Genomic DNA, 13,651 nt, shown 5'->3' with positions numbered 1-13,651 from the left:
CAAATGCATAATTCAACTTCAGTAGCAAAATTCAGAGAAAATAATGATCAGATGTGAAATCAGCTTGAAAATAGGTTTTTCAATTGGATCCCACTTCTTTGATAAATGTTTTATTCTCTGTTTCTAATCAATAATATAAAAAATGATTTTTCGCAAGAAAAAGTTACCATTCAAGTAAAGTAATCAGATTATTTTGCGATCGATCAGATATAACTACAAATAGTAACCACACCTTGCCTTTGCAAATTCCTTTCTCTGAGTTTTCTTATTGTTTTATTAGATATTTTACAAGGTTGACTGTAGAAATTAATTTATATTCAAAGGCTAGACCATTTAATTAATCCTTTTCATTGCAAATGCCTATGGCACCATCCATCAAGATGAATTTAATTAGTTTTCTTTTTTTTTTTTTCCAATAACAATGGGTTATTGATAAAGGTTGGTTTGATTTGATTATATTTATTTTTCTAGTTGTACTTAAATTGTATATATACTCTCCTAAATAAATTTTAAAAGAAGGAAGGGAAATTTCCTTCTTTTTTTTTTTTTTTTGTAAATGTAACAGCAAAATTATAAGGCTTGTTTTTCTGTTTCATTTTTTTAAATGAAATATTATTTCATTAAATTTTAATTTCTTGAAACTGAAAAAATCAAAAGAAGGGAAAGAAGCTTATCTTTTGATCAAAACAAAAGAGATTAAAATGCAAACAAATGATCAAAAGAATTAATCCTTTTGTTCATGATTAAACTGTTACATTCAATTTCGAATTAGATGCTTTTGTCTTATTCTTCTAGGTTTGCTGTGTCTTATCTTCTTACCATGGTAGCCATCTCTCACAATAACATTGCTGCCACATATTCCTGGAACATTAAACATCAGTAATATTTTTCCCTTCCTCTGGATTTTGATTTCTTAATATTTTTATGAACAATTTTCACAACAAATTCTTGTTAAAAAAAATGAAAGAAGATGGAAAAGTTTGGATTCTATCTATGGAGGGTGAAAATTATGGACCCCCCTATTGTATGTTATTTATAACATACATGAAAGTAATGGTTAGTTGCCCTGTGATTTCTCTGTGGAAAAAGAAAAGAAGAAAGATTTGATTTCCAAACTCATTTGATAGCCGATGAGCGACAAGAATTGGTTGCGTCTGTGGTTCACGGGTCAATCCCCTTGAATAAAAGCCACTCGAAATGATAGAGACAGAAGCTTTATCAAAATTCATTTGTCTAGATTTAAATGTAGCTGAATAACATACCAGATAAATTTGGACATAAACTCATTCTAAATCCAAGAATATTAAGCAATAAGCACGAGAAAAAAGTATATTATTCATGAAACCTGAAACACTAGAGTTAGAATTTTATTCATCAAATGTAGACACAAGATTAAGAAATTGAAGCTAAATCCAATATTCTTAGAGATTTGGTCCTTTATTTCACAAAACAAGGGAATGGGAAGAAAAGGGTTGAAAAGAAGAGAATAACAAACACAAGACTGAGTAACTGCAGTTGAAGGAAATGATGATCTTTTCTTCTTTTCCCTGTTTCTTTCCAGGAGAGGGATTGTTTGCAGGACAGAATACAGGGCGCCATGGAGTTTCAAATCAAATGTGATAGTGATCAAAACTGCACCTTCACACGCCAATGGACCAACTAAACTTAAGCCATTAAGCAGCTGCTGCAGCTGAAGAAAATGATGCAAAGGATGTAAAATTTGATAAAAATGTATAACAAATTAAATGTTATTGTTACTTGGATTTAAACCAATAGTAGAACCTCGCTTTCTTAATGATCGAGGTGGAAGCAGCTTGTCTCTTATAGAACAAAGCTCAGCAACAACATTAGCCATGTTCATTCTTTCGGTTGGCAATTCAAAAGAACAGGCAATTCCAATTTCCAATATGGAATTCAAGCTCCGAAGAAGTCTGGTATCTTTTTGGCTGCTCTCATTGAAAGTATTGTTCATCATTGTTTCTCCTCCGAAACTTTGTTGAAGAAGAGTGGGATCTGTAATCTCAGCCACTCGATTTGGCAAAGCTGTTTTAACAAAGTTATGAAGGTTCGGATTCTCTTTAAACATTTCATCAGTTGGTCTTTTACCTGTAAACATCTCCAGCAAAAGAATGCCATAACTGTACATATCTCCATATGTTGTCACAGTACATCCCAAGCCATATTCTGCAATTCATTTGTCACAAATAAGAGCAATAATTTAGAAACAGATGCAAAAAGCTTTTACACATCAAAAGATCTTAACAGGTTAAATTAAATAACGTATTGATTTGAAAGAATGTTCTACTTACCTGGTGGAGCATAACCAATTGTTCCTCTTAACCCAAGAGAGCTTGACTGGCTTGAAGTGTTATTTTGTATGTCTGATGTAATGAATTTTGGTAGCCCAAAGTCACCGACATGGCCAACCATTTCATCATCAAGTAGAATATTGATTGGTTTGAGATCACAATGAACAATTGGTGTTTCGCAATGATGATGAAGATACTCCAATGCACAACCAATATCAACTACCACATTCAATCTCTGAAAAAAATTCAAGCCTTTTGCTGTCTCCTCTCACTCATTCATGCCAACAATTGGATGCAACCAATCCTCTAGGCTTCCCTTTGCTATGAATTCATAAACAAAAGCCTTAAAATCATTGCGTTGATAGTCCACACCATGGATTCAAATTGCGGTAGCGGTTTCATTTTCGATCATGTTACACTTATCACGATTGCAGACATAATGATTGCTATCATGGTCATTGCATTCATCGCGATCGTGAATTTTTTTAATTTTGCGCAATTTATTATAAAATGTAATAATTATAATTATATCAAAAAATAATTTTTAATAATTTTTAAAGTAATTTTATGACTTTTTTATTTATATAAGAAAATTAATATTCATAATTTTTTGTCATTATAAGAGTTCTTCATACTCAAACAACTTTACATTTATCTAATTATTAATACTGTATCTCTTTAGTTATAAATATTTTCTATTTATGAATTAAAAATGAACAAATTGCAAATAAAAAAACTAAAAAATATAAAAATTATATTCAATTAAGTTTTGATATTAAAACCTACAACCATAAATCCAATGAGCCCATAAACAAAATAAGTTGCCTACTTTTGTGCCAAAATGGGTCTGGTCCAAGCCCTCTTTTGTTTTTCTAATTCTTTTTGTCTTTAATCTTCAAACTATGCCGTTTAGTTCTTAGCAAATCCCTAATCCATTTTTCTTCTCTTCCTTTTTTCTTTTCTCACGAGCGACGCCCTTTTCTTCTTTCCTAACCCGAGATGCAACCTCCAATTCTAGCCATCACATGCTATTGCTCCTCCATTCACTGCCCAACTCGAAACAACCTTTCCTCTTTTCCTTTCTTTTCCTTCTTCCCTTTAAGCAGTGCACCTTTTTTTAAACTTGAAACCTCACCTCTTTACTTGCTTGTTCTTGATCTTAATATAAGTTTTGAATTTGATTAAGATTGTGTTTTTTGTTTTTTGGTTTTTTTTCAAATGAAAACTGAGATTTTTTTTCTTTTTCTTTAGACAAAAAACGGAGATACGACAATAGCTGTCCGCTTTTGCTGCTATTTACTATTAAGCCATTTTTTGCGATCGTGACGTGCTGTTACCGTCATGAATGGCATTCTCACCCGATATTTTTTCAATAGTTGTAGTGGACATCAACGTTACTACAAAATAGCAGCTGCTATTATACTACTCCACTGCTTTTTAAATCCCTGATCCACACCAGAACATGTTGTTAATACCTTGACAAGGTTTCTATGTCTGACATTCCTCAAGGCCTCACATTCAGCCAAAAAACTCCTGGAAGCTCCATGACTCAAAAGTTTAAGTAACTTGACAACAATAATTATTCCATTTGTTAGGAAGATAAACCACATTTGGAGTCTAGCCTATACATACATGTTGGACACCACTTGAGTTTAAAAGCTTAAGTTATGAAGTTCTTGGGTCCTTCATAACTCGTGACTTTGGACTTTGATACCACTTGTTGGGGAGATAAATCATGCTTAGAGCCCATTAAACCAAACCAAAGAGCCTATATATACATGTTGGACACCACTTGAGCCCAAAAGATTAAGTTATCCGGTTCTTGGTACTTCATGCATATATAGGACATCTCATTCAAATTTTTTAATGATGTGAGATTCTTTACTCACATGTGAACCATATCTCAAAACCATTCTCTTCAAGAATTCCTTTATATAAGAAACCAAAGCTGCCTGTACCTATTAAATTTGCTGATGAGAAACTATTAGTAGCTTTTAGAATGTTTTGATATGATAACTTTAACAATGGATTTTCTGCAATTGATGATGCAGGCTGCTTTATTTTTTTTCTAAACCAAAAGAGAAAGATGACGAAAAAAACCAAAATAACTCCAAAAAAAGCAAAAACAATAGCAATTATTGATTTAAGTGAAGTAGTTGATCTCCCTCTATGTTGTTTCAAGTTATCATAAGTTGGCAAGTGGAACTCAAGAGTGCCTCCACAAAGCTTACTGTTCCCTTCAAAGAACATAGGACTTATATTTTTAAAGACTTCACCAACTGGTACTAGACCTTCAAAATTGTTGTAAGAAAGATTCAAGTAGTGTAAAGAGCCAAATGTCACAAGAAATTCAAAAATTTTACCACTGAGATTGTTTCTAGAAAGGTCTAAATTTATAAATGTCATGCTCTGAGACTAAGACGCAACAAAGCCATATTACCTTGAAGTAAACCCCAAAGTAATACGAAGCTTTCTTTCTTAATCATTCTAAAATTCTTCAATACACTAATATAACCTATCAAGTAAAATCCATATCTTTAATCTAACTAATGATGCATCTCTATATATCCAAATACAAACCATATAAAAATATAAAATCATTTCATAAGATCTCATTAGCCAACATTGTCTCCGATGATTAAGTAATCTTTCCCATTTGATCTTCTAGCTTTTCACAAAACTAAACAAACCTATCACTTACTCATTTATAAAGAAAAAGTAAAAGGAGAATGAGCAAACCACAGCTTATCAAGTATAGGCTCACATACGTTACTAAAACAAGCATCATTTTCATACATATTATTTAGATCATTCAAAATATTCGTCAAATCATAATTTCAAAATATTTTAAAAATCATCATTATGTTAAACATTTCGTAGATCATAAATCAATATCAACACATGTTAATTCATCAATTATAAATCATAGATCACAGTTAAATGCATATTTCATACAAATCATGGATCAGTCTTTAAAAATCAATGTAAATAATCATCATAAATCATCATTATCATTTGTTTATCGTTAGCTACGGTCATTGTTATAACCCATGACATTGGCCGTATCGACAATTTCATCCTCATGATCATTGCTAATTATTATAACCCTCTAGCTAGGGCCTTATGCTAACTATTATAACTTGTTAACAGGGTCGTATGATCATGTTTATGCTAACTACTATACTCTATTAGCCAAGGCCGTAGAACTAGTTCTAGTGTCGATGATCCCACTTTTCAGGAATGTAAAAATATAGCTATCATAAAATCATTTTTTAAACATAAATCATTTTCTCATTTCATTGATAAACATGATCCATTATTTATATAGAGAAATGTAAAATAATCATATGCTTGATCCTATTTTCATACATCGATAATAATGAAATAAAATATTCATTCATTTAGAAACATACATATATATATATTTAAAAACAAGCAAAGTATGTGAGATTCTACTTACCTTCTTCTAATTCCACCACCTAGTTTTTCTCCCCAAAATAATTAATGGCCTATTCAAGATAATTTCAACATAACAGAAATTAATTAACCTATTTGAGACCACTTATACCAAAATAATTAAGTTAAACAAGAATTAACTTCAGTAACTAATTGTGGCAGCCTACACTACTTTCACTAAAATAATCATATCTCAAGACATCCAACTCGAAATTAAGATCTTTTTAGGGTTAGAAAAAAGACTTATTAAGCTTTCTAACCATATATGGCCCATCTCGTGATTCCTTGTGGATTAATTATAACAATTTTTGTAATCCATGTCAGATGCTGCATGTATACCTTCTAATAAAAATTACGTATTTATTCATAGGAAACTCTAGATTCAATTCCGCTTGTTCTGTTGGAAAATAGACTCAATATGCTTTCCAAACATATATGGCTTAATCTGTAATTCCTTATATAGAAATTAAGACAAATTTCGTAATTCAATCTTGATGCTGCTACCTTATAGCTTGCATATCCTTAAGTAAAAATTAGACAACTCTTCATAAAAAACTCGGATTCAACTTTCATTTGTTTCATTAAAAAGTATATTTAACACGTTTTCCAACATATATAATAATCATAGCAATAATTTATCTATTAATACAGAATCTTATTTTAATTCACTGTTGCAAATCATAGCATCTCATCTAAAAATAGAATTTCTCCTTCAATCTTTAACAATTCAAATCTCTACTTTCAGCCTTTAAACTCCATTCAATAATCATCAATAAATCTTAAGGACATGAAATAAATAAAGCCCAGTAATTTACCTAAATAGATCATGAAGATTAATGAAAGATTTTATAATTTTTCTTGATTTTTCTCTTAGAACTTCAATTCCAAATAATAGCAACCAACATTGTATATTTTTTAAATAAAAAGAGGCCATGTACTCAACTTTAAGGGATTCACTTGATTGTAGCCTTTAATTTTCAATCTCCAACTTGATTTTTCATGCTCTCTATCCCTAAAGAAGATCAGGAAGAAGAACTCTCATTTCTTTTTTATTTCAGATAGCTAGGTTTTCTTTCATTTAATATCTCAGCATTTTTTCTTTTACTAATTAATCTTTTAATAAACTAATGGGTTTTTGTATTAGTCTAGCCCAATTATTATTTGGGCTGGGGTATTATAGTAAAACCTCTCAAAGAACTCAAAGATGAAGGAATTGATCCATTGAAGAAATAGCCTCTCATCAGTAGTACCTCCAACCTCATACAATTACCAAGATCATTTGGAATGACACTAGATAACATGTTTTGAGAAACATCTAATTCACCAAGATTTCTTGAATTTCCTACTTCAATGGGAAGCACGCCAGTCAAACGGTTTGAAAATAAGTATAGACCGATAAATAAGGATGATAGTCCAACTATTTGAGAAGGTATAGAACCACTGAGATTGTTATTAGAAAGATCTAAAAAAAAAATCAGATTTTCACATTTGCCTAGACTTGGAGGAGTTTCGCCCTGAAGATTGTTGTCATTTAGATACAACTTGATCAACATCTTTAAATTTCCCAATGAAGTGGGGATGGATCCAGAGATAGAATTAATATTTACAGCAAAATATTTTAGTTTTTGAAACCTGCCTATGACAGATGGAATGGAACCTGATAATTGATTTTCTCCTACCACCAACCCTTCCAAGTTGATTAGATTTCCAAATCCTGCTGGTATTCTTCCCACCATGTTATTGCCTTCCATATAAAAAAAGGTCATAGGGGTTGACAAATTGCTTATGCACTCTGGTAATATCCCTCCAAAGCTGTTGTCGTTAATAACCACAATTTCCAAGCTGGTGGCACTAGTTAAAGAGCAGAGGAAGTTTAAGTCATTTGCTCCCTGACTACCAAGAAGATTGTCACCAATATTCAATTTTCGTAACTTTTCTAGCTTTTGGAATAAAGATATCTTTCCACTAAATTTGTTCCCGTCAACCTGAAGCGCAATGAGGTTAGAGGCATTGGATATTGAAGGAAGGAATGGTCCACTGAGTTGGTTCTGGCTAAATCTAACTTTCTTACAGATTTGGTCCTTAATGGAGTAAAAGGAAGAGAATAATAAACACAAGACTAAGTAACTGCTGCTAAAGGAAATGATGATCTTTTCTTCTTTTCCCTGTTTCTTTCCAGGGGAGGGATTGTTTGCAGGACAGAATATAGAGCGCCGGGGAGTTCCCAATCAAATATGATAGTGATCAAAACTGCATCTTCACATGCCAATGGACCAACTAAGCTTAAGCCATTAAGCAGTACCTGCAGCTGAAGAAAATAATGCAAAGGATGTAAAATTTGATAAAAATGTATAACAAATTAAATGTTATTGTTACTTAGATTTAAACCAATATTAATACCTCTTGTTCTTAATGATTGAGTTGGAAGCAGCTTGTCCCTTACAGAACAAAACTCGGCAACAACATTAGCCTGGTTCATTCTTTCAGTTGGCAATTCAAAAGAACAAGAAATTCCAATTTCAAATATGGAATTCAAGCTTCGAAGAAGTCTATTATGTTTTTGGCTGCTCTCATTGAAAGTGTTGTTCATCACTGTTTCTCCTTTAAAACTTTCTTGAAGAAAAGTGGGATCCGTAATCTCAGCCACTCGATTTGGCAAAGCTGTTTTAACAAAGTTATGGAGGTTCAGATTCTCTTTAAACATTTCATCAGTTGGTCTTCTCCCTGTAAACATCTCCAGCAAAAGAATGCTATAGCTGTAAACATCTCCATATGTTGTCACATTACATCCTAAGCCATATTCTACAATTCATTTGTCACAAATAAAAGCAATAATTTTGAAACAGATGCAAATACATTTCACACATCAAAGATCTAAACAGCTTAAATTAAATAACGTATTGATTTGAAAGAATGTTCTATTTACCCTGCGGAGCATAACCAATTGTTCCTCTTAACCCAAGAAAGCTTGACAGGCTTGAAGTGCTATTTTGTATGTCTGATGTAATGAATTTTGCTAGCCCAAAGTCACCTATATGGCCAACCATTTCATCATCAAGTAGAATATTGCTTGGCTTAAGATCACAATGAACAATTGGGGCTTCGCAAAGATGATGAAGATACTCTAATGCACAACCAACATAAACTGCCACATTCAATCTTTGACAAAAATTCAAGCTTTTTGCTGTCTCCTCTCCCTCATTCATGCCAAAAATCGGATGCAGCCAATCCTTTAGACTTCCATTTGCAATGAACTCATAAACAAGAGCCTCAAAATCATTGCTTTAATAGTCCACACCAGAACGTGCTGTTAACACCTTGACAAGGTTTTGATGTCTAAAATTCCTCAAGGCCTCACATTCAGCCAAGAAACTCTTGGAAGCTTCGTGACTCAAAAGTTTAAGTACCTTAACGGCAATAATTGTTCCATTAATTCTTTTATATACGAATCCCAAACTACCTGTACCTACTAAATTTTCTGATGAGAAACCATTAGTAGCTTTTAGGATGCTTTGATATGATAACCTTAACAATGGATTTTCTGCATTTGGTGATGCTGGTTGCTTTCTTTTCTGTTGTTATTTTTGAAGCAAAGAAAACTTTACTCACTGTTGCATTTCTTAACATCAGAAACATTACAATTTAAAGCCTAATTAATAACTATCCACTAAAATCATAGTCCTAAGATTAAGCCATGACCACCAGCATGAATAACAAATAAAATAACCAACACAAAAAAAACAGGAACAACATGAAACATTCAACTAAGCAACATTCATGAATCCACATTAGCAGTCCTAAACATATCTTCTAACACTCTTCCTTACTTTAGGAGCTGCAAACACCAAGTTTTGTCTTCAGAAATTCAAACTTGCTAACTGGTAGTGGCTTGGTGAAAACATTTGCAACCTGATCTTTTGTTTTGCAGTAGACAAGAACAATAGCTCCATCTTTTTATACTTTTCTTAAGAAGAATAATTTAATATTAAAATGTTTAGTTTTCTTGTGAAACATAAGATTTTGAGAGATAGCAATGGCAACTTGGTTGTCAACAAGAATCTTCATGCTTTCCTCCTGCTCTAAGTTAAGATCGATTAAAATCTTTCTTAGCTACAAAGCTTGATTAACAGCAGCTGTTGTAGTAATAAACTAACACCAAGTTTTATCCTCAAAAATTCAAACTTGCTAACTAGCAGTGGCTTGGTGAAAACATCTGCAACCTGATCTTCTATTTTGCAGTAGACAAGAACAACAACTTCATCTTTCTGTACTTCCCTTAAGAAGAATAATTTGATATTAAAATGTTTAGTTTTCCTGTGAAACACAAGATTTTGAGAGATAGCAATGGCAGCTTGGTTGTTAACAAGAATCTTTGTGCTTTTCTCCTGCTCTAAGTTAAGATCGATTAAAATCTTCCTTAGCCACAAAGCTTGATTAACAGCAGCTGTTGCAGCAATAAACTCTGCTTCAGTTGTGGATTGAGCTACAATTTCTTATTTTTTCGAACTCCATGAGAAAACACCAGAACCAAGTGTGAAACAATAGCCTTAAGTGCTCTTCATATCATCAATGAAACCTCTCCAATTACTGTCTGAGAAACCAACCAGCTTGAACTCTTTGCTCTTTATGTATTTAATGCCAAAATCACTTGTGCCTTTCACATATCTAAGCACCCTCTTTGCAGCCTTGAGATGCCATTCACTTGCACAATGCATAAACCGAGGCAAAATGCTTACAACATTTAAAATGTCAGGCCGAGTTACTGTGAGAAACATTAAGCAACCAATTAGGCTTCTAAAATATGCCTGATCAATCTTCTCTGTTTCATCTTCTTTACAGAGCTTTTCCTTTGAGTTCATTGGTGTCCTTATTTCTTTACATTCTTCGAGTTTAAACTTATTCAGAATCTCTTTGGCATATTTCTTGTGACAAATGAAGACTTCATGTTCATTCTATTTGATTTCCATTCTAAGAAAAAAAGTCATCAATCAAAGATCTGTCATTTCAAAAAACTCCATCATCTCTTGCTTAAACTTCTCCACAATACTTGTGTTGTTTCCTGTCACAAGTAAGTCATCCACATATAGTGAGATGATAAGAATGTCAGCTCCATTGTGCTTGACATATAATGTTGATTCAAATAAGCTTTTCAAAAATCCCAAGTTCTGTAAATGTTTATCAATCCTGTTGTACCAAGCTCTTGGAGCTTGCCCGTAAAGTGCCTTTTTAAGAAGATAAACCTTGTCTTCTTCTCCTTCCTTGACATAACCTTCTGGTTGTTCTACATAAATCTCTTCTTGTAGAAAACCATTCAAGAATGCTGACTTGACATCTAATTGGTGCACTTTTCAATTCTTTTGTGCTGTAATGGCGAGTAAGAGCCTGATGGTGTCGAGTCTAGCGACTGGTGCGAAGGTATCTGAGTAGTCCACATTGAGTATTTGAGCATATCCTTTGACCACGAGTCTAGCTTTATACTTTTTGATTGAGCCATCAGCATTAAGCTTGGTTCTGTACACCCATTTGACTCAAATTACTTTTCTGTTTTGGGGTCGATCAACCAACTCTCATGTTTCATTCCTTTCAATCATGAATAGCTCCTCTTTCATTGCAGCAATCTGATTTTGATCCGTCTTGGTCTCTTCATAATTTGTAGGTTCACACACAACAATATTGCATATTTGATAAACATAAAAAAGTAGTCTTGTACCTCTGATAGGACTGTCATCCACCATTTCATGCTCTCAGTCTCCAATGCTAGGAAACTTGAGCTTGTGCTCTTTTAAAGTTAGATCCATCTTTTTTGCATCATCCCAGTTCCACTCTTCATCTTCCATAAAGTGCACATCCCTGCTTATAATAATTTTTTCAGTTTGTGGCTGGAAAACTTCATAAGCTTTTGCAACTGAGCTGTAGCCAATGAAGATGCCTGGAAGTGCTCTTTTATCTAATTTATCTTTCTTGATCTGTGGAACATAAGTGAAGCACAAACATCCAAATATTTTAAGGAAATTCAGAGATGGTTTATAACCATACCATGCCTCAAAGGGTGTTTGATCCTTCACTACTCTTGTAGGAAGCCTGTTTTGTAAAAAAATAGCAGTATTTGCTGCTTTAGCCCAAAATTGCTTTGGCAAGTTCTTCTCATGTAGCATACATCGTGTCATCTCCAATATGAATCTATTTCGTCTCTCACTTACTCCATTTTGTTGTGGAGTGTATGGAGTGGTTAATTGATGTTAGATGCCTACCTCTTCACAAAAATGAGTGAATGCTTCAGAGGTGTACTCTTTACCATTGTCTGATCTGAGAGTTTAAATTCTACAGACACTCTCATTCTCAACTCTGGCTTTAAAGTTTCAGAAGAGTTGAGCCACCTCTGACTTGTACTTTAAAAAAAAGATCCAACACATACGGGTGAAATCATCAATGAATGTAACATAATAAAGATTACCTTTTAGAGAAGGCGTTCTTTGTGGGCCTGCAATGTCAATATGAATTAATTGTAACTTCTTTGATGCTCTCCATGTTACCTTGGGAAATGGTTTCCTACTTTGCTTTCCAAACTGACATGCTTTACAGTTTGGAATATGATCATCAAGTTCTGGAAAATCATTTACCATCTTCTTGGATTTCATCTGCAGCAACCCCTGATGATGATAGTGCCCGAGCCTCTTGTGCCATACTTTAGTGATATTTTCTTTGATTGGGAAAACATTTTCCTCCTCCTCCAATAGATTTAGAGCAAAGCTTTTCCTTTTTATTTTTACTTTGAAAATATCTTGGCCAACTGCATCTTTAATCAAGCAACTTTTATCTTTGAACATAATTTTATAACCCTTTTCAATTAGTTGTCCAACACTTAACAAGTTTTGATCAATTTCAGGGACATATAATACATCAAAAATGAACTTTGTACCTGAACAAGTTGAAATTGCAACTGTTTCTTTTCCTTTCACAGTTATGTACTTGCCATTACCAATTCAAACTTTCAATGAGTTTGCGTTGCTTAGTTCCCTGAATAGATCCTTGTCATGTGTTATGTGGTTAGTACAACCACTATCTATAAGCCAACTCTCACTTGATTCGATGCTGGAGAAACATGTAGCTACGAACAGGTGATCCTCCTCCTCTTGATCAGCAATCTTTACATTTTCACCATGTTGCAGATTTTTATTTTTACAGATAACAGCTTCATGCCCTATTTAATTACATTTAGTGCGTTTAGCATCAGGTCTTCTTCAGCATCTAAATGGAAGATGACCCTTCTTTCCACAACGTTGGCAAGGTGAATAAGATTTCTTTTGATTTTCATTCTTTCCTTTTGCATTGGCTGATGTAGCACTTGCCCCATTTATTTCAAAATCTTTTTTCTTCTTTCTTTTGCTTTTGGCCACATTTTGATGCTTGACTGCCAAAGCTCCTTCAATTGTTGTATCTTCCCTCATCAGTCTTCTTTGTTCTTGTGCTTGCAAAGTGTTAAGTAATTCTGTTAAGGAAATTTTTGACAGATTATTTGTATTCTCCAAGACAGTGATGGTTGCTTCATATCTTTTAGGTACTGTAACAAGAATTTTTTCTATAATCTTAAGTCAGTAAATTCATATCCAAGAAGTCTTACTTTGTTTGCAATACTCAGAAGCCTATCGGAGTAATCTTTAATTGTCTCGGAGTCCTTCATTCTTTGAAGTTCAAATTCCTTAATCAAGTTAAGGACTTGCATCCCTTTAATTCTTTCATCTCCTTCATATTCATTCTTGAGATAATCCCATATCTCTTTTGCTGACTTCAGAGACATGATACAAGTGAAGATGATAGATGAGACTGCAGCAAACAAGCAGGCTTTTGCCTTTGATTTCCTTATCTTCTTTTCTTTTTGTACTTTA

The 13,651-nt window shown here is 33.3% G+C and overlaps 1 protein-coding gene across 1 annotated transcript; it reads right to left on the bottom strand.

Annotated features, from left to right (window-relative positions):
- Positions 1-1,726: 1,726 nt before the first annotated feature.
- LOC111297558 (putative receptor-like protein kinase At3g47110) lies at positions 1,727-2,248 on the bottom strand. Its single transcript, XM_089740618.1, has one exon. The coding sequence runs from the start codon at positions 2,144-2,146 to the stop codon at positions 1,742-1,744; it is 405 nt and encodes a 134-aa protein (XP_089596744.1). The 5' UTR covers positions 2,147-2,248; the 3' UTR covers positions 1,727-1,741.
- Positions 2,249-13,651: the final 11,403 nt, after the last annotated feature.

Source organism: Durio zibethinus, chromosome 12 (assembly GCF_047325235.1).
Source record: "Durio zibethinus cultivar Kanyao isolate XHJ-2024 chromosome 12, ASM4732523v1, whole genome shotgun sequence".
Lineage (NCBI taxonomy): Eukaryota > Viridiplantae > Streptophyta > Magnoliopsida > Malvales > Malvaceae > Durio > Durio zibethinus.
Note: the sequence above shows the minus strand (reverse complement) of the source record. Positions and strands in the feature narration are given on the sequence as shown.